The following is a 22,734-nucleotide window of genomic DNA, read 5'->3' on the forward strand; positions in this document are numbered from 1 at the left end:
TGGGTTTATGAGGGATCGATCCTGTCAAACTAATTTGATCAGCTTCTATGAAGAGGTAAGTTCAAGCCTGGACCAGGGAAATGCAGTGGATGTTGTGTATATGGACTTTTCAAAAGCTTTTGATACGGTGCCACACAAAAGGTTGGTACATAAAATGAGAATAATGGGGATAGGGGAAAATATGTGTAACTGGGTTAAAAACTGGCTCAGTGATAGGAAACAAAGGGTGGTTATTAATGGTACGTACTCGGACTGGGTCTCAGTTCATAGTGGGGTACCACAGTGGTCAGTATTGGGCCCGCTTCTTTTCAACATATTTATTAATGACCTTGTTGGGGGCATGCGGAGTAGAATTTCAATATTTGCAGATGATACTAAACTCTGCAGGGTAATCAATACAGAGGAGGATAAGTTTATATTACAGGGAGATTTATGTAAATTGGAGAATTGGGCTGAGAAGTGGCAATTGAAGTTTAATGTAGATAAATGTAAGGTCATGCACTTGGGTAAAGGAAATAAAATGTATGATTATGTACTTAATTGTAGAACACTGGGTAAAACAGGCACAGAAAAAGACTTGGGTGGATGGTAAACTTCACTTTAGTGGACAGTGTCAGGCAGCTGCTGCCAGGGCTAATAAAATAATGGGATGTATTAAAAGAGGTATAAGTGTTCATGAAAAAATATAGTTCTACCTCTCTACAAGTCACTAGTGCGACCGCACTTAGAATACTGTGTACAATTCTGGTCACCGATATATAAGAAGGACATAGCTGAACTGGAGAGGGTGCAGAGAAGAGCCACCAAGATTATTAGAGGAATGGGTGGGCTGCAATACCAAGACAGGTTATTAAACTTGGGGTTATTTAGTCTGGAAAAACGAAGGCTTAGGGGGGATCTAATCACAAAGTATAAATATATGAGGGGACAGTACAGAGACCTTTCCAAAGCTCTTTTTACACCTAGGCCTGCGACTGGAACACGGGGGCATCCGCTACGTCTTGAGGAAAGAAGGTTTAATCATAATCACAGACGAGGATTCTTTACTGTACGAGCAGTGAGACTATGGAACTCTCTGCCGCATGATGTTGTAATGAGTGATTCACTACTAACATTTAAGCAGAGCCTGGACGCCTTTCTTGAAAAATTTAATATTACCAGTTATGTATATTAGATTTTATGACAGGGTGTTGATCCAGGGAACTAGTCTGATTGCCGAATGGGGAGTCAGGAAGGAAATTTTTTCCCCATTGGAACTTGTTTGTCACATTGGGGTTTTGTTTTTTTTTGCCTTCCTCTGGATCAACATGTTAGGCTACGGGTTGAACTAGATGGACTTAGAGTCTCCCTTCAACCTTAAAAACTATGATACTATGATGAAAAGGAGCTGTCTGAGGACATTGGAACTTCTATTTTTAGCAAACACAAGACTTTCAAAGGGTATAAGGCCATCTCCAAAGACCTTGGTATCCTAGTTTCAACAATGTGCAATGTTATTATGAAGTTTGCCAAGCATGGAACCGTCAAGAACCTCCCTGGAAGTGGAGTAAGAGATTACTTCAAAGGTTGATGTAAATGGTGCATAAACACAAAGTCAAACATCCAAAGACTTGAAGGACAACCTGGAACAACCTGGGGTCATGGTTTTAACAAGTACCATACGCCGCACACTAAACCAAGCAAAGCTTTATGGGTGAAGGCTAAGGAAGAAACCATTGCTAAAGAAAAGACATACAGAAAAACAACTAATCTTTGCCAAAGAGTACATTGACAAACCACAATCCTTCTGGAAAAATGTTCTGTGGACAGATGAAACAAAAAAAAAAAGCAGCAGTTTCTTTACAGACATTGTAATTAGGCTGACAAGAAAAAGAACACCCTACCAACAGTTAAGCATGGTAGAGGATCCACAATGCTGTGGGGTTGCTTTGCTGCCTCTGGTATTGGAGACCTTGACCAATGTAACAGAAATCATGAAATCAGAGAATTGTCAAGAGATTTTATAGCGAAATGCCCTACGCACTGTAAGAAAACTTGGATCATGCGTTCTCGAGCAAGACAATGATCAAAAGCACACATCCAAAAGTACTCAGAAATTATTGAAAAAGAAAAAAATGTTTTAAAATGGCCAGCAATGAGTCCTGACCTCAATCCCATTGAAAATCTTTGTCAGCTGAAATCTGCCATTGCTAAAAAGAACCCTGCAAACATTGAAGAGCTTGAACAATCTGCAAAGTTAGAATGGGAGAAAATACCAGCTGAGAAGTGCAAGAAGCTTATAGATGGCTACAAGAAATGTTTGGAGGCTATTATCAATGCCAAAGGGTGTTCAACCAAGTTTTAATTAGGGGTGCTTTTATTGCTGCACATGCTGTTTTATTCTTTCTTTGAAACTGTAACATGTGAGTTGACAATGTTTTATTGTTGTATTACTTGGGACCACTAATTAAAAAATCCTAAGGATATAACTTTAGTAGATTTCCATTTATTTCTGAAGATATATAGTTTATGAAAAAATTAAGGTGTGCCAATAATGGTGAACAGCACTGTATCATGTGCGGAAGTGATGGACGCACATGAACACTGTCTCCCGGTGTAAGCTTGTGTAAGCTATTGGTGGGAATATATGCACCCGGCTGTACAGGTGAGCAGGGAGTGGCTCCCTGGACATGACTGGGAGGGATGCATCACTTTAGTTTAATCATTAGCATTGGGTTGGCTATTTTAACTTTGCTCCTAAGTCCAATGCTGTTTATATAGTTCCCTTGCGCAGTGTGTGGTTTCTGGTAAGCTTTTGGTTGCTTTTCAGCATTTGCTAACACTTTTCTGGTTCTTCATCCTTGGCTATACTTCCTTAGTTGTCTCTTTATTATTCTTATTTGTTACTGTGCTGTTAGTTTTGTTTTACTCCTAATACCTGACTCGTCGCGATGTACCCGGGAACTACAAGAACCATGAGGCCGGCGATGGAACAGAAGGTAAGTTGAGCATAATACTGTATGTGTGCGTGCGTGTGTGTGTTTGTGCGGACTGCAAGTGCGGGTTAGAGCGTGGTGGATGTACGGAACCGGAAGTGTGTGCGGTGAGTATTTCACTCGTACAGCAAAGCTTTCTCGTAAAGCGGGTTACAAATTTACAGAAAGCTTTGCTTGTTAAGCGAAATTCTCGTTAAGTGGGTTACTCGTTAAGCGAGGTACCACTGTACTACACTTTTACGTCCAAATAATATGGAGAAACTCACATAAATAACTTTTACAAGTTTATTGCAAAATAAAATATGAATAATGCACAATATTTTAATTATAATTTTTTGCAGAAAACACCTAAACATTTTTTTTTCCAAATTGCAAACAAAGATATGAAAAACAGAAAGGTATATAGATCTAGAGTAAACTAGCTACAGCTACATTTCATTTCTAACGCTTTCTTTTCAATTGTATTGGTCTTCCAATAAATGAGATGTCTGTGCAAAATTTCATGATTGTAAATGTGACGTTGTAGATTCCTTTAGCGAACAAACACATACACACATACATACATACATACATACATACATACTTAGCTTTATATATTAGAAGTATACACTGCTCAAAAAATAAAGACAACACTTAACACAATGGCACTCTAAGTCAATCGCACTTCTGTGAAACCAACCTGTCCACTTATGAAGAAACACTGATTGTGAATCAATTTTTCCAGCTGTTGTACAAATGGAGCAGACAATAGGTAGAAATAATAGGCAATTAGCAAGACACCCCCTATAAAGCAGTGTTTCTGCATCTGGTGACCACAGACCACTTCTCTGTTCTCATCCTTTTGGCTTTTGTTTTGGTCACTTTTGCATTTGGACATTGCTCTCACCCCTAGAGGTAGCACGAGGCAGTGTCTACAACCCACAGAAATTGCTCAGGTAGAGCAGCTCATCCAGGAGAGCACATCGATGCGAGCTGTGACAAGAAGGTTAGCTGTGTGTGTCGGCACAGTGTCCAGAGCATGGAGCAGATACCAGGAGACAGGCCAGTGCACCAAGAGATGTGGAGGTGGCCAGTATCAGGGCAACAACCCAGCAGCAGGACTACTACCTCCTCCTTTGTGCAAATAGGAACAGGAGGAGCAGTGTCAGAGCCCTGCAAAATGACCTACAGCAGTCCACTAATATCCATGTGTCTGCCGAAACTGTCAGAAACAGACTGTGAGGGTGGTATGAGGGACAAACCTCCACAAGTGTACAAGCTTACAGCCCAACAGCAGGGTGATTTGGCTTTTGCCAGAAGACACCAAGATTGGTAATGCTCCATACACACACTGCTCTGCTCCGTACACCTCGTACACACACGGCTCTGCACCGCACACGTCGTACACACATAGCTCTGCTACATCCACACTGTAAACCCCTCCTTATAAACTTCCCCTCATCCAGCACCATGACACCCAGCACAGCAGAGTCCTGCATACACTGAGGAGCTGATCATGTGACCCCTGACTCCTCCCCTCCATGTGACATCATCACAGGTCCTGTAAGCACAGAGCAGCTGTATGTCACGCCCACCAACCAAGCCGGTCAGGCCCACTAACCTGGAAGGAGCCCTTACATTATAGGCTCAACCTTCTATTGAGCGGCTCTGCAGGTGGAGGTATGTGGAGATTCCCCATTACTGGGCGCAGTAACCCTTTTGTTCCCAGCTTATTTCTGAGGTTTTCCATCCATTATGAATGTATTAGGGCCGGGTCTTCCAGTTTCTGTCTCTTTATCCCCTTGGACTTTTCTCTATATTACATGTAGTGATGAGTGAACTGTTCGGCGCTCGTAACGACTGCACAACCTTTACGTCATTGGTCGTCTATGGCCCTATAAAGGGAATTATCCGGCAGGATTTTCATATATACAGTAAAGCCAGTGCTATACTGGCTCTAGGACGCTGAGTGTAAGCATACTGCGCCTCCTGTTCTGAGACTGGAGGTTGTATTTCAGAAATATGTGCAAGTAAAGTTCCAGCAATGCCCTGCTGCTATTTGATTGACAGGTGCAACAGGGGCGGGAATATGGGGGTCAGGTTTTGCTATCTATTCCTGCCCCTATCTGCTGTCTGGTCTTCCTCGCCCTGTTGCCTTCATTGACGTTAATTCCAGCGCTTGTGCAGTATCATTTCTAAGTATTGCATAAAACTCGTCACGAAGATGGCGTCGAGAGTTGGCACCTGTGCATTGCGCTATCTTCCGCATCATCTTTGTGAAGACTGTCTTCCTGCATTGGACCATTGTATGCGCTATGCGGGGGCGGCGCGTGCACCCTCGCATCCTCTGCTTTTATTGTGACTGCGGTCACAACAGACGTGGAGACCGCCCCCAAAATCATCTCACCACAGAGTGCACCCAGAAGAACACGATCCGCATGCTTCATAGGAGAACAAACAAAAAAGAGCCCAGCTTGTGCATCACTGCCCCGCAAGTTTTATATACATTTTGTTCTACGGTAAGAACAGGTTCGATTTCACTATGCCACTAATGTTTGTAAATCTATACTTTATTACATTATTGAGGTGTGTGTCCATGTGTATGTGTGGGTCTATCTATACGTGGGTCTGTGTGTGGGTCTATGTGTATGTATGCGTGTGGGTCTCTGTATGTATGTATGTGTGTGGATCTATGTATGTGTGTGGGGGGGTCTGTGTGTGAGTGGATCTATGTATGTGTGTGTGTGGGTCAATGTGTGTGTGAGTCTGTGTGTGTGTGTGTGTGGGGGGGATCTATGTGTGTGTCATGAGGCAGTGACAGGTGTCATATATGAGGGTCACTATATTTACCCCACAATGTGCTTGGAGACCTTGTGAGACCTGATGGAGTCTGTTGTAGTCACAGGCACTGCTAGGAGTGCAACACAAAATAAGAGTGTGAACTTGCTCAATCTATTTGAACAAGTATTTTGTTTTTAAGTAAACCTGTTGGGGCTTTAATTTTTAGAGAGATCTTTAGGTTTTGGCAGTGGGACAAATCTCTCATTCCAGTCCGGGTCTTGCAACACGCTCATGTCCAGGGAATTGCTTTTAATCTGGCAGTGCACTGCAAGGAGGGTCTCAGTTGGGATCCAGGCTGCTGATGCCACAGGTACTATGTGAAGCTGGTTGTGTGGAGTAACACAGGCCAGTACTGAGAGACCTGGACACTGTAAGCAGACCCTGCATCTGAGATTCCTACAGGGGTGCAAGTGTCCACTAGGACATTGATCAGTCTGTACTTAAGAACCGGCTGTGTTCTGGAAAGATATTCCAGAACTGTGGAAAAGTGTTTCATTTGTGTTTGGTCAATAAAAGACTGGTGTGAACAAGCTCCTGGGTCACTGCCTCACTTTCCTGACTTTAGAAAGCCGCTGCCTCAGTGTCTATATGTATGTGTGGGTGTATGTCTATATGTGTGTGTCTGGGGGGGGGTCTATGTGTATTTGTGTGTGGGTCTATTTATGTGTATATATGAACGTACAAACATGCAGTGTTTGAAAATATTTCATACACTGCACTATTTTCAAGTCTTCACAACAAAGAATGGAGGCGTCTGTAATTTCACAACCTACAAACCATAAGGAATTCCGGCTCTCACAGACTTGTTAGGCTGGTTTCACATCTGCGGTATTTTTCCGCACTGCCGGATCCGGCATAAATGCAGTACAGTTCCATACAGTTCACAGGCATCACGGCAAGCTCCGGTCACATTCGGTCATGTGACCGAATCATGAGACAGCATGTGACCGGAGCTTGCCGCGATGCCTGTGAACTGTATGGAACTGTACCGCATTTGTGCCGGATCCGGCAGTGTCGCAAAATACCACAGGTGTGAAACCAGCATTATTTTGTTCTTTAAGAAGCCCTCCTACTCTACACTCATTACCTGGATTAATTGCAACTGTTTGAACTTGTTACCTGTATAAAAGACACCTGCCCACACACTCAATCAATCACACTCCAACCTCTTCACCATGTCCAAGACCAAAGAGCTGTCTAAAGGTACCGTCACACTAAGCAACATCGCTAGCAACATCGCTGCTGATGCACAACTTGCTAGCGATGTTGCTGTGTGTGACATCCAGCAACAACCTGTTGTGAGGTCGTTCGTTGTTGCTGAATGTCCTGGACCATTTTTTAGTTGTTGCTCTCCCGCTGTGAAGCACACATCGCTGTGTGTGACAGCGAGACAGCAACAACTAAATGTGCAGGCAGCAGGAGCCAGCTTCTGCGGATGCTGGTAACCACGGTAAACATCGGGTAACCAAGAAGCCCTTCCCTTGGTTACCCGATATTTACCTTCGTTACCAGCGTCCGCCACGCTCACTCTGTCAGTGCCAGCTCCTGCTCCCTGCACACGTAGCTGGAGTACACATCGGGTAATTAACCCGATGTGTACTGTGGCTATGTGTGCAGGGAACAGGGAGCTGCCACTGGCAGTGTGAGAGCGGCGGACGCTGGTAACGAAGGTAAATATCGGGTAACCAAGGGAAGGGCTTCTTGGTTACCCGATGTTTACCATGGTTACCAGCGTCCGCAGAAGCCGGCTCCCTGCTGCCTGCACACGTAGCAGAGTACACATCGGGTAATTAACCCGATGTGTACTGTGGCTAGGTGTGCAGGGAGCCAGTGCTAAGCGGTGTGCGCTGGTAACCAAGGTAAATATCGGGTTGGTTACCCGATATTTACCTTAGTTACCAAGCGCAGCATGCTTCCACGTGTAGCGACGCTCCAGCAATCCCTGCCAGGTCAGGTTGCTGGTGGGATCGCTGGAGCGTCACTTAGTGTGACATCTCACCAGCGACCTCCTAGCATCCTAGCAACTTACCAGCGATTCCTATCAGGTTGTATCGTTGTTGGGATCGCTGGTAAGTTGTTTAGTGTGACTGGGCCTTAAGGATATCAGGGAAAAAATTGTAGACCTGCACAAGGCTGGGATGGGCTACAGGACAATAGCCAAGCAGCTTGGTATGAAGGCAACAACTTTTGGTGCAATTATTAGAAAATGGAAGAAACACAAGATGACTGTCAATCTTAAGGCTGCTTTACACCAGACAATCTATCGTGCGATAGATCGTCGGGGTCACGGTTTTTGTGACGCACATCCGGCATCGCTGGCGATGCCGGCCTGTGTGACACCTCCTAGCGACGCAGTATCGCTCACAAATCGTGAGTCGGGTACTGCTCGCTAGGTTCCATAATATCGTTTAATTTAGTTGACCATCGTTTCCATGGTAGCACACGCCGCTCCGTGTGACACCACGGGAACGATGAGCAGCTCACCTGCCTCCCGCGGCCGCCACCGGCTCTATGTGGAAGGAAGGAGGTGGGCGGGATGTTTACGTCCCGCTCATCTCCGCCCCTCCGCTTCTATTGGCCAGCGGCCGTGTGACGTCGCTGTGACGCCGAACGTCCCTCCCACTCCAGGAAGTGGACGTTCGCCGCCCACAGCGAGGTCGCACGAGAGGTAAGTATGTGTGACGGGGGTTACTAACTTTGTGCGACACGGGCAGCGATTTGCCCGTGACGCAAAAAGGACGGGGGCGGGTATGATCGATTGTGAAATCGCACAATCGGTCGTACCGTGTAAAGCAGGCTTTAGGCTCTGTGCTCACATTGCGTTTTTTTCTTGCGTTTTGGTGGTGTTTTAAATTGCACTGTGTCATTGACAAAATACATGCGTTTTGCTTCCCCAGCAAAGTCTGAGAAGTCAGAATTTCCATCCGCATGTTGATTTTTTTTTTTTAGGTAGCGTTTTGTGTGACAAATATTTGTCAAAATCATTGCCTAAAAAAAAGCAGCATGTCACTTCTTCATTGCGTTTTTTTGACCATTTTCCACCCATTGAAATGAATGAGGTGTGTCAAAAAATGTTTAGCTGTGCGTTTGCACTGCATTTTGGTTGCATTTTGGATCCGTTCTTGTCAACAAAAATGCAGGTCTGTCAGTCTCGGTCTCTCTGTCGGTCTCTCTCGCTCCCTCTCCCCCTCCTATCTCCTTCATACTCACCGATCACCGTTGCGGCATGGCTGTCACACTGCTCCCGCAGCGTCTCCTGCTTCTGAAAGTGCCGGCCGATCATTAAGCTCATCTCATATTCATGGCTTCCCCCGCCCACCGGCGCCTTCAATTGGTTGCAGTCAGACTCGCCCTCATGCTGAGTGATAGTTGTCTCACTGCAAAGAAACAGATGCCAGTAGTGGGCGTATATTGGGCAGTACAATAATTAATTAATGAAAAAAAAATGGCGTGCGGTCCCCCCAATTTTGATACCCAGTCAAGATAAAGCCACACAGCTGAGGGCTGGTATTCTCAGACTGGGGAGACCCACGTTATTGGGAACCCCCAGCCTAAAAATATCAGCCAGCAGCCACCCGGAATTACCGCATTTATTAGATGGGGACTTTACCCGGCTCATTCTGAATGCCCTGTTGCAGTGGCAATTGGGCTAATAAGGAGTTAAAGGCAGCCCATAGCTGCCACTAAGTCCTAGCTTAGTGATGGCAGGTGTCAATAAGACACCCCCATCACTAAACTGTAAGTGAAAGTAAATAAACATGAACACCAAAAAATCCTTTATTTAAAATAAAAGACAAAAAACAAACACCCTCTTTCATAACTTTATTAACCCCAACACAACTCTCCCGGTCCGATGTAATCCACACAAGGTCCCACAATGCTTCCAGCACTGCTACATCTGACATTCACAGCAAGTGGCCATAGAGCATGACTGCTTGCTGTGAGCTCCACGCAGCAACTGAAGTGAGTCGCGCTGTCAGCGGTGACATCACTCAGGTTACCCGTGGCCACAGCTGTGACATCAAATCACCCGAGTGACTGAAGTGAGCCGCGTGATCTGTGGTGCCCTCACTCAGGTGATCTGCGGTCACAGGTGAGTCCTTCACCTGTGACCGCAAATAAGGCCGCAGCACAGAGACAGAGCCGCACGATGACAAAGAACTCAGGTGAACCTCTGACCTCACAGCTGCAGGCCAAATACTACTGCCTGTGTCACGGCACTGACGTCAGTGGTTTCCCAGAGTTCATTGTCATCGCACGGCTCTATCTGCTGTCAGCAGCCAGTCATGCTCTATGGTGCTGCTGGGACAGAACAGGGATTTAGCAGAGCTGAATTGCTGTGGGACCATACTGTCAAAAATGCATCCAAAACACATTCAAAACTCATGCGTTTTGGATGCAGTTTTTTTGTCAAACGCAGTGTTTACAGTTGTCAAAGTCTGCCAGAGGGTGCATTTATTTATTTTTTTGTCAAATCAAGAACGCAGCATGCGGACATACCCTTACTCATTCTGGGGCTCCAGGCAAGATCTAGCCTCATGGGGTTCGGATGATTCTGAGAAACGTCCCTTCTCTGAAGGTGTGCTGTTTCAAAATCCACCTTGTATCACATACTTATTTTTCCACACTGTATATATAATCATGTGTATATCTTCTAACGATTGAGATAAATTGCTAAGTATACTTCATATGTCTACTAAAAGTCATTTAGCTAATCATATAGCTCATCATTATCTATTTTTATCATAGACCAGCACAATTACATCCGGCTGGACAGGCAGCATTGCAATCCAACCAAGGCTAACATCTGTGCTGAGTTGGTTTGTTTACGCCTATTTGTGGTTTTATTCTGTTTTGGTTTTTTTTCCCATTTTTCTTACACACAACGCAGACATCCTGAGGTTGTCCATTATTATTTCTAAAGTGATGCAGAATTAACGTTGCTATCTAAAGATGTAAGAAATAAAAAAGTCCGCATGATAGCCTCTAGCTACTTCAAATACTGTTACTTATTGCCTCTGTATTTGCTATTGAACAAAAGCCTGAGACACGGGATTTGATAATGCTCGCTGACTGGACCATTGTTTCTAATTAAGATGGGCTCGATTCGCGAAAACTAATTCTGGCGATGTAAACTACATAGTCTATGATACAAATCCATACATTTTGAGCAACAAACGTCGTATGTATCTGCATGAATGACGTTAGACTTTTGCAATCATTTTCACTGCAGTGCTGCTACACATATACAGTATATTTCATTGATATTCAGGTTTGGATGTTTGCTACAGTTGATACCAGACGTTTCCATCCAGTATCTAAAAAGACACATCTGTAGGTTTTTCCCTCTGCTCTCTATAAAGACTCATCTGCATGTTTTTTTCACTATCTGACATGAAATCAGAATAAACCTTTCCCATTTTAGGTCAATTAGGAACCAAAATTATTTATATTTGCCAAATGCCAGAATAATGAGAGCGATATAGAATGTTTAAGGCATTTTTATTACTTTCTGTAAAGTTAAAAGTTTACATACATTTCATTAGCATGTTGTGCCATTACCCTTAAACTGTATGACTTGGGTGAAACATTTTGGATCTCTTGCCACAAGCTTCTCACAATAGTTAGTAGGAATTTGGGCCCATTCCTCATGACAGAACTGGTGTAACTGAGCCATGTTTGTAGGTCGCCTTGCTTGCACCGGCCTTATAAGCTTTGCCTATACATTTTCAAAAGGCTTGAGATCAGTGCTTTGTGATTACCGCTCCAAAACATTGACTTTGTTATTCTTAAGCCACTTTGTAACCAGTTTGGCAGTATGCTTCAGGTGATTATTCATTTGGAAGACCCATTCCCGCCCAAGCTTTAAGTTCCTGATTAATGTCTTGAGATATTGCTTCAGTATTTAGTATAGTAAAGCGCACCAGTTCCTCCTACAGCAAAACAACCCCAGAACATGAGGCTGACACACCCGTATTTCACAGTTGAGATGGTGTACTTAGGCTTCAAAACTTCTCCCATTTACCTCCAAACGTAACTATGGTCATTATGGCCAAACAGTTTAATTTTAGTTTCGTCAGACCACAGGACATCTGCAAAAATTACGATTTTTGTTACGGTGTGCATTAGTGTAATGACAAAAAAAATTTTTTTATGAAACCATGTGCAATCGAGGAACTTTTATGGGTAATTTAAGAATAAGTATTCCTTTTTTTGTTTTTTAAAAAAGTTCCCCCTTTCATTCAAATGAAATAAGGCAAAAATTATTTTTTCCCGCAAAAAAAGGACATGCAATTTTGCATTATTGAAACGATAATAGTAATAACTAAGCAACTTTTATTATTCGTTTCTTAACGAATACGGTATAAAACAGTTAATTATAAGTACAATGTATACAAAAGAAGTGTTTAAAAAATGTTTCCTATGAATTTTAGATTCAACAATTACATTTTTTTTCGATTTCGCATGTAGTTCCTCCATCAGTTTTACAGCACGTTCAGTATTTTGGTTAGATCTGGGAATGTCAATTAATGACTCCTCGACCAACCAGTGCGCCTTCAAACACTTAATTGCCTTCTTGCACTTTGTCTTGGTAAGTGAGGTTAACAGTTCATTGAAGGATTCTCGCCTATGTTAACATCATCTGTTGCAACTTGGTGGTAATCAATCTGAAGTGAGGCATAGTTTTCTGTTAATTTGTCAATGAAGAAATAATTGAGTTCCGGTTTCTTTGTTGACTCTGGAATAAGGAAATTCATGACATGCTTCAGTAGGAGGTCGAGTACATGGTGTTGACAGCCAATGTATTGTGGCTTCTGAAAGCCCTTTCTCAAGACATCATCCTGTATCAGCGTTACAATCCCGTTCAAACGACCAGTATTTACTGCTGCCGTGTCGCAGATTATCATGCGAATATTTTCCCAAGCGTCGTATTCATCAATTAGCTGATGTAGATCCTTGTGAATAGCCGTGGCAGAACCAGTCTCACATTTCAGAATACAGAGTTTGATTTCGGTTGTAGTATTTTTCAGCAGAACTACTTGATACTCTTCCCCTTGGATTCTTTTACCATCGAAGTGGAGACAATAGGGATCTTTGCTTTTGAAGTTTTTCAAAAATTTTGGTTTTCATTTTCTGTGCTTCTGAGATTATTCGTCTCCAGACACCCAACTGACTTGGAACCGGTACATCATGACCTTGTTCAGCAATGGTTGCAAGCACTTTATTTGCTTTATGTGTAGAAATGTTGTTTTTCAGTACCAGTAAACTCGCTGTTGTAGTGCTTGCTCTTTTGTATTTCGGTGTGCGTTCAGGAGAAGATGACGCGGAAGATGAGGTTGGCTTTGGAGTCTCGGGTAAAGATTCAGAGACAGTATCATGTGTGGTTTGCGATTGCGAAGTGCTGGCTTGAGCTTGAAATATTGATAGTCGGATTCTTTTTCTTGGATGAATTGATTCCAAAGGAGCTTGTTTGAGTGTCGAATAACCAACCTTGCCTCCAATCTCAACTTGCCTCAGGTAGAGCTCTTTATCCTCCGAGTTTTTCCATTCTCAATTAACGTTGGCGACATCAAATAACTGAGAAAGTGTTATTATATTACTTAGAAATCTATAAACATTTACACTATTTATTACGATAAATTTTTATCACTTATTCACTTCATATACACTTTTTAAATTAAAAACTTATTCACAGTAAAATTCACTTTCTAGTATCCAAGATGGCTGCCTGACTGCAAATGTACCACATGCTTTTCAATTCTTTCAGCTCTTCTTATAGTACATGTTTGTAAGGCTAGATCTAACTTTTAAAGAAAACGTTAAATATACATTTTTAATGGGTAACAATTAAAAATGTCATTTTTTTACTAGATTATTCTTATTATAGATGTTCTAAATTATTCCTGAATATTCTAAATCATTCCAGAATCTTCAAAAAATTAAAACACGAAAAATCGTTTTTTTTGAAAATTTTGAAATGAAAAAGAGGGGGAATATATATTGAATATTTTACAAATTTGATGATACTAATGTCATTTGAATGCAATTGTTCCTCGAATGTAAGGGGTTTCATTTTCGTTTTGCAAAATTTTTAAAATAGTCATCATACTAGTGTGCATTTGCTAACATTAATCTTTTTATGTTTCTTTTGGAATAAAGGTTTCTTCCTGGCAGAGTGGTTTTTCAGCTCATGTTGACCACTGCGTGAGCTGAGACTCGCTGCAAAACGCAGCATGCTGCGATTTGCACTGAGAGCACGATTTGTGCCGTAGAAAATTAAGCAAGAGGACACTGCCCCATAGCTTAACACTGGTGCGAGTACAATCCGATTTATTTTTTTTTCGGATCGCACTCGCACATGAAAATCGCAAGTGGACATGAACCCTAAGACTGAGTTTGTCTTCCTTGGCTACTTTTATTTATCCTCCATATTTGTCTGTTTTCAGATAACATCACCGGTGTTCAACTATCGAGAACAACATAATCTGGTAAGTAAAAACCTTCTCTTCTTTTAAAGATTTATTCTAAATTTTAGAACCAATAAAAAAACAAAACATTTATATCAAAACTAATACTATATTTGTTTTTGTGTGGTTTTTTTAGGTATTTTTTTTTTTTTAATTCATCATGCCTTCCTGCATTGTTAATCAGTGTGTCAACAAATCGGGCCGCAAAGGACAAAACAAAGATATTAAGTTACATATATTTCCAAATAACATTGACCAAATAATTGCATGGTTGAATCAAACCGGACAACAGTTCAGTGACATCCAAGCATTAGCAAGCAAAATTATATCTAGAGGGAAAAGCGGTAAATATGCTATATGTTCTGGACATTTTACTCCTGAGAGTTATGAGTACCGTGGTAAAACTAAATTTTTGAAGACAAATGCCATACCAACCATATTTCCCACGGTCAGTGAAGGAGAAAAAATTATTGCAGAAAGTTCACATAAAGATAACAGGGGTAGGAAGACATGGTTTAGTCATTTTATAAGCCAAGGTTCTGTTATTGAAGCAGCACAACAAGAAGAAGTATGCAATCCCGGATTCAGAAACTGCAGCCCTCAAACAGACAGCTCCTTGCTAAATTCAAAAATACTTCTGTTGGAATCTGTTGCTGAAGATTTTTCAGAAAACGTTTCATCTGTTTTACACAGCCCTCCAAGTATTTCGACACCCATTTCATCAAAGGAGATGTTACATTCAGGATCATTACCGGAATCTTCTGCTCCTTTGAAGAAAAAAACGGTGAGAACCGACCTAATTCAAAGCACTGCAGCAGAATGTTTTGAAAATATTAATACATTATCTATAGAGTTGAGCGGATAGGATATAATCCGGGTTCGGCGGATCATTGATGGACTGAAGCAGAAGTCCGATCCGATTCGGAATCCAGTGTCCATATATGTGAATGGAGAGGGAGAGAGAGAGAGAGAGACACAGACGCGTGGCAGACTGGCACATTAGCCCACATTTAAGCCATCCACAGTGCCCCCACAATGAAGCCATCCACAGTGCCCCCACAATGAAGCCATCCACAGTGCCCCCACAATGAAGCCATCCACAGTGCCCCCACATTGAAGCCATCCACAGTGCCCCCACATTGAAGCCATCCACAGTGCCCCCACATTGAAGCCATCCACAGTGCCCCCACATTGAAGCCATCCACAGTGCCCCCACAATGAAGCCAGCCACAGTCCCCCCACAATGAAGCCATCCACAGTGCCCCCACAATGAAGCCATCCACAGTGCCCCCACATTGAAGCCATCCACAGTGCCCGCATAATGAAGCCATCCACACTGCCCCCATAATAAGAGACAGAGAGATCCACCTGCGGCAACACAAACAGCTCTGCTACATCTCAGAGCGATAACACTGCCCGCTCTGAGTGTAGCATGTAGCGTTTATGATGCCCCCATGAGCGCAGCAGACTGTCACAGCCTCCGGGGCCGGTACACTGTCACAAGCTAGGGGGGCGTGCCAGCATGCACTGACGGCCGGTGGGCGGGGACCGATCACCACAGCACACTGTAACAGGCTAGGGGGCGTGTCAACCTGCACGGACAGACTGTGGGCGGGGAGCGGCGATGACGCGATCACCGCAGCAGACTGTCACAGGCTGGGGGGCGTGTCAGCCTGCACGGACGGACGCTGGGTGGAGAAAACAAGGAAAGAAGTGTGAAGTCAAAGCGCGACCCGGAAGAAGTATGCCGCCATGACACAGAGTGTCGGTAAGTATGAAACGCTCATTTATTTATTGTTTTTTTCATGTTTTAGGACTTGCCGAATCTGGATCGCGCACTCGGAATCCCGCGTCCGGGTCGTCCCCGGAGATAGCACTTAAACCGCGCGGATCCAGACGTTTACAGTCCAGGTCCGCTCAACACTAATTATCTATAGTTTCGGAGCACCAAACACGGTCCCTGGAAGTATGAATACTTCTTTAGAACAAGCAATACAACCTATACCATTAGATATATACGTACATAGATCCTGATGGAACGGGTGTGTGACGAGTGACAGTCATGTGGTTTCTGGCTGTAGAAGGTCATAGTGTTTGGCTGTGCAAAATGCTCCATGACTTTTTGTTGTTCCTGCTGTTAGTATTCATTGTACTAGGTAGCTTTCCTACTGGATTTTCATCTATTCCCCTTTAAGACCCATGGGAGCTAAACTTCTGTCCAGCTGCTGATTATCAGTACTCCCCTTGTGCTTAAATACTCCCATCTTCCCTGGACTTATGCTGGTTATAATATTCAGTTCATTCAGCTCTGGCTTCAAGCAGGTGGCTTGTACTCATCTGTGGTATCATTGCTGAACTTCTGCCTGAGTCATCTGTGGATAAGTAGTTCATGCATTTTTCCCTGTGTGTCCTCCTTGTGTCTTCCTTTAGCGTTTAGTGAGGTTGTCGAAGTGCTCATCCCACACGTTCCCTATTTACGGTCCCCAATAGGACCCCAGAGACCAGCAGTAGGTTTGGTCAGGGGTCACCATCTCCCCGTTCCCTAGAGGCAGGTCCCCTTCCTTTACCTTTTGCCTCTCACTTGATACTTCCCCCATACCTAGTGTGAAACCTGACTAAATACCACATCTCTCTCTAGTTTGTATGAATCTGACCTGTGGATCAGTGAATCTCTTCTCACAGATTTGTACCATCTTCCAACTGTGGCAGTGACTAAGTTAACCGAGGAACAGGTTGTTGAAGACATTTTTGGTCTTTGCATCTTGCCTAGACAATCTAATTAGAAAGGTTAAATGTCAACATGATCCAAAGTGTAAATCAACAGTTTCATCCTTTTTAAAAAAATATGTTGAAGGTTTATTTTCCCCGACCTCACATTATTCCCTGTACATGTCACCTGAACTGATCAGAAGACATATGCAACTAACAGGTGCCGGTGGATCTTACTGGAAGACAATTTTCATTAATGAGGCCCCAGTTACTTCTGCAGTGGTAACCTTTTTTCTAAAAAAAAATAAATAAAATAAAATAGACCCTTTGGCCAAAACAGTTCAATCTCGGCTTTGGTCAATCAAACCTTCGATCCCGGCTTCGTTCAGAAGGACACGTTCAGCATTATATTATAGATAGATAATATACAAATTCCCATCAGTTTTACACAAACAATAACACTGGATTCATATAAAGTCTATAGAGAAAAAGTGTCCAGAAGGAGATAGTAATGTTATTAGTGATGAGCAAACTGTTCGGTGCTTGTAAGGAGCATTTTGAGGCCCAAGTGCTTGGTAGTCATTTACCGAGTATAATGGAATTTAATAGGGAACTCATCCATGTTCCAGGAAAAATGCTTGAGTTTCCCATTGACTTCCATTATACTCAGTAAATGAGTACCAAGTACTATAGCATCCGTTTTACATAGACTCCAAGGTTAAAAAAACGAATCCTATGAGGAGGTAAGTGCAAATCCGGTTGTTGATAATGCAACTGATGTGATTTATTTGGCCTTTGAAAAGGCATTTGATACAGTGCCACATAACAGTGTTGCAATGAACCTCCAGAAATGAGGACTAGGGGAAACTATAAGCAGATGGGTATGGAATTGGCTAAAGGACAAGAAACAAAAAGTAGTCATAAATGGTACATGCTCTAATTGGGCCTATAGTCAGCAGTGGGGACTGCAGGGATCTGTTTTAGGGTTGATTTTTTTAATCTCTTTATTAATGACCTTGTGGATGGGATTGAGAGTAAAGTGTCAGCCTTTGCTGATGACGCCAAACTATGTAGGATATGAAAAACGGACCTTGATAGTACAATATTACAAAAAGATCTGGATAAGATGTCAGAATGGGCAAATGAACACTTGGCAAATGAGATTTAATGTTGATAAGTGTAAAGTAATGCACCTAGAACAGAGTAATCCCATAGCTGTGTATACATTAAATGGAAGTAAACTAGGGACTACAGAACACGAGAAGGACTTGAGGATTCTGGTTACAAGTAAGCTGGACAGCAGCACTCAATGTCAGGAAGCAGCTGCAAAAGCAAACAAGATTTTGGAGTGTGTAAAAAGATCCTGTGATCCCAACATATTGTTACCCCTCTATAAATCACTTGTAAGGCCACATCTGGAATATGGGATCCAGTTTTGAGCTCCACATTTTAAAAAGGATATTCAGACGTTAGTCAGTTGAAAAGAAGGTAACTAGACTACTACAAGGAATGGAAGGCCTCCCATATGAATAGAGGTTGAAAAGTTGGACTTGTTTAGCTTAGAAAAATTACGTCTCAGAGGAGATCTCATTTTTTTTTTTAATCAGATAAATTTTTATTTTTCACCAAGTATACAAAACATGTTTATATTTTCAGCAATAACGAGCAGAACTATAAACTTTCCCTCCCCAACATCCCGTCCCCCTCAGCGTACATATTACCCATATCAATATGAAAGATCTTACATTTTAACCCTTCAATAGCATATATTGGAATGTATAGAACTAACTATCTCTGCCCCTAGTCCAACATCTCCCAACTCTAATATTTATCCATATTGCAACCACGGATTCCACAATCTATCAAAAAGTGCAAGTTTCCCTTTCCCATATATGCTTCCCTCCATTCGAACAATATGATTAACATATGCAACAAATTCCCCTCTAGTCGGTGGGTCCCCTGCATCCAATGTTTGGCAATTACCTTCCTTGCCGCATACAGCAGTCTGGCTATCACTATTTTAAAATTGTTATCTACTCTAATTTCTTCCACGTAACCTAGAAGACATACCAGGGGTTGTCTGGGAAGTTTAAATCTATAAGCTCCTTCTATTCTATTAAGAACAGTTAACCAAAAGGGTGCCAACCTGGGGCACATCCACATCATGTGGAAAATTCCGGCACCTTCTCCATTACATCAAGGACAGTCGGAGTTACTCCTCAATCCCATTTTACACATACCGTATTTTTTCGCTTTATAAGACGCACTTTTGTTCCCCCAAATTTTGGGGGAAAGTAGGGGGTGCGTCTTATAAGCCGTGTGTGTGTGTGTGTGTGTGTGTGTGTGAATGTGTATATATATGTGTATGTGTGTATATATATATATATATATATATATATATATATATATATATATATATATATATATATATATATATATATATATATATATATATATATATATATATATATATATACCGTGTTTTTCCAACAGTGTTTTTAAGCCCTCCCCCGAAAATAAGCCGTAGTCCCGGATCATTAATGAAGTGTCCATGCAGCTAAAAAAGTTACAGATACTGCAGGACACTTCATTATACACAGCGGCACCCGGCAATCACACTCACCAGACGCCGAGCAGCAGGACCTGCAGTGATCGCACACATCAGCTCACACACACACACAATCAGATCACACACACACCAGATCTCACACACAAACATCGGATCGCACACACAGTCAGATCGCACACACAAACATCGGATCACACGCAAACATCAAATCACACACACACACACACAAACATCGGATCGCATACACACTCACCTCATCCAGTGACACCGATCTCTTCTCGCCGGGAGAATCCTGAGAGGCAGTGCGGTGCAGCGCGACGAACAGGACCTGCGGCCGGACACGTGACTTGCTCTCATTCCCTGCTGCCGTAAGTGCTGGATGTGATGTGTGTGTGTGATCTGCTGTGTGTGTCTGCAATCGGCTGTGTGTATCTGTGATCGGCTGTGTGTGCCTGCGATCGGATGTGTGTATCTGTGATCGGCTGTGTGTGCCTGTGATAGGATGTGTGTATCTGATCGGCTGTGTGTGCCTGTGATCGGATGTGTGTATCTGTGATTGGCTGTGTGTGCCTGTGATAGGATGTGTGTATCTGATCGGCTGTGTGTTCCTGCGATCGGATGTGTGTATCTGTGATCGGCTGTGTGTGCCTGTGATAGGATGTGTGTATCTGATCGGCTGTGTGTGCCTGTGATCGGCTGTGTGTATCTGTGATCGGCTGTGTGTGTGTGTGAGATCTGCGCTGTGTGTCAGCTAGCAGCAGGGTAGGACAGCGTGCAGCACCGACCGGAGATCACAGGAGGACCTGGGAACAACGCAGACGTCCTGGTCTGGTGAGTATGAGTCTCCTGGGAAGTGGGGGGGGGTTCTACCTTTATTGGGGGGTAAACTTACCCCCAACCATGTTTCTCCAAAAATAAGCCCTAGTGCCTTTTTGGGGGGCAAAAAAAATATAAGACAGTGTCTTATTTTTGGAAAAACACGGTGTGTATATATATATATATATATATATATATATATATATATATATATATAATATATATACCGTGTTTTTCCGCATATTATATGAGCGGAAGCAGGAGATCAAATGCTGCTGCCGCAGCGTTCACCTGCCCCCAGCAGCGCCCTCACCTCCCCTGGACCTTGCAGTGTTATTTATATATATATATATATATATATATATATATATATATAACACTGCAAGGTCCAGGGGAGGTGAGGGCGCTGCTGGGGGCAGGTGAACGCTGCGGCAGCAGCATTTGATCTCCTGCTTCCGCTCATATAATATGCACAACCGCTGTCCATCTCCGGTGGTGCTGAAATCGTACCGCAGTGAGGGGCTGGGGCAGCGGTGCATATTATATGTCTCTGCGCCCCCCTGTGATGGCACATGCCCCCCCTGTGTTAGATTTGGCCCTCAGGCTGCTGCTCATTCTAAAAGAAAAAAGCTTTACTTACCCCCTCCAGCGTTTCTCCCCGGTGTCCCTGCTTCCACTGTGATCAGGCACGCAGAGATCTCAGTCTGCTGTGCCGATCACATGACCGGTACCAAGAACCAGGAAGTGGAGGAACAGAAGCACGGAGGGAGCTCAGCGCTGGAGGAGGTAAGGAAAGAGTGTTTTATTTTACTATGGGCAGCAGCCTGGGGGCGATATCTAACACAGAGGGACTCGTGCGATCTATAGGGGCCATGGGCAGCACTATGGGGGCGATATCTAACACAGGGGGACTTGTGTGATCTATATAGGGGCCATGGGCAGCACCATGGGGGCGATATTTAACACAGGGGGACTTGTGCGATCTATATAGGGGCCATGGGCAGCACCATGGGGGCGATATCTAACACAGGGGGACTTGTGCGATCTATATAGGGGCCATGGGCAGCACTGGGGGCGATATCTAACAAAGGGGGACATGTGCGATCTATATAGGAGCCATGGGCAGCACCATGGGGGCGCTATCTAACAGAGGAACGTGTGCAATCCATAGGGGGCCATAGGCAGCACAGGGGAACATATGCAATCCATAGGGGACCATAGGCAACACAGGGGAACGTGTGCAATCCATAGGGGACCATAGTCAGCACAGGGGAATGTATGCAATCCATGGGGGGCCATAGGCAGCACAGGGGAACGTGTGCCATCACAAGGGGGCTATATTCAATATAAGGGGGCCATATCCAGATTAAGGGGGCTAATTTTAGGATTGGGGGCTATGAGGGACATATACCCTATATAATTTGTTAGAGGGACACTGGCATTATAAGATGGACCCCATTTAACATTAAAAAAAATTCTCTTTTCCTTCACCAAATTTGGGGGTGCGTCTTATAATTAGGTGCGTCTTATAAAGCGAAAAATACGGTAATTAGCGGGGATCTATATGCCCTATGCACCATGTAGAGGTGGGATAATCTTGCTGGTTCACTCATTGATAATTTTGGTATGTATTCCAAAACACTATCCCATACCTCATCAGTGATCTCGTCTATTTCTGCCTCCCATTTAATCCTAGTGTTTACAGGGTGATCAAGCAAATATGTATGCAGTAGGTCCATATATAGTAGATATGATTCCTCTTGTGGGTCCACTACTACACACATATTTCAGTACTAGGTCTGCCTGTACCAGCAATGATTGCTTAACCCCCTGAGCCACCACTGCATGCGCCAACCGTTTGTACTGGTACCACCCAAGTGGGGATATCCGAAACTCATCATGTATTTGTGTAAACGATTTCAGACGTCCCTGGCTAAGAATTTGCCCCATATACCTTTACGTGCCCATTCCTTAATTTTGCCTATCTTGTAAATCTCAGAGCAGTTTTCATTGTCCCACAACGGAGAGAATTCAGTTATTGCTGTAATCCCTCTTATTTGCTTGATCTTCCTCCAGATTCTATTCATCAGGCTAAGTGTGGGGCTCATTTTTCCTATTCTCCCAAATGATCCGTCGTCCAGTCCGAACACTAATGGTTTCTGATGCAGAACATGCCCTAACAGTCTGGATGCTGGGTCTACCACCCCTGAATCTGCCCATCCCCTGAAATGTTGACTCTGAGCTGCCAGATAATATATTCCCGGATTGGGTAGCGCTAGCCCCCCCTCATCCTTCGGTCTCTGTAGCATCTCGAGTTTAAGTCTGGCTTGTTTGTTCTTCCATATTAGAGCACGGAACATGGAATCAATCTCCGTAA

The 22,734-nt window shown here is 43.4% G+C and overlaps 1 protein-coding gene across 1 annotated transcript in view; it reads left to right on the top strand.

Moving 5' to 3' along the window:
- Positions 1–4,537: 4,537 nt before the first annotated feature.
- Positions 4,538–22,734, top strand: part of LOC142312163 (uncharacterized) — a 196,729-nt gene continuing 178,532 nt past the window's right edge. The window contains exons 1-3 of the mRNA XM_075351065.1: positions 4,538–4,634; positions 14,243–14,284; positions 14,400–15,047. Of these exons, the coding sequence (XP_075207180.1) occupies positions 14,424–15,047 (624 nt within the window). The 5' untranslated portion in view covers positions 4,538–4,634; positions 14,243–14,284; positions 14,400–14,423. The remainder of the gene's footprint in view (positions 4,635–14,242; positions 14,285–14,399; positions 15,048–22,734) is intronic.

This window comes from Anomaloglossus baeobatrachus, chromosome 5, assembly GCF_048569485.1.
Source record: "Anomaloglossus baeobatrachus isolate aAnoBae1 chromosome 5, aAnoBae1.hap1, whole genome shotgun sequence".
In the NCBI taxonomy this organism is placed as follows: Eukaryota; Metazoa; Chordata; class Amphibia; order Anura; family Aromobatidae; genus Anomaloglossus; species Anomaloglossus baeobatrachus.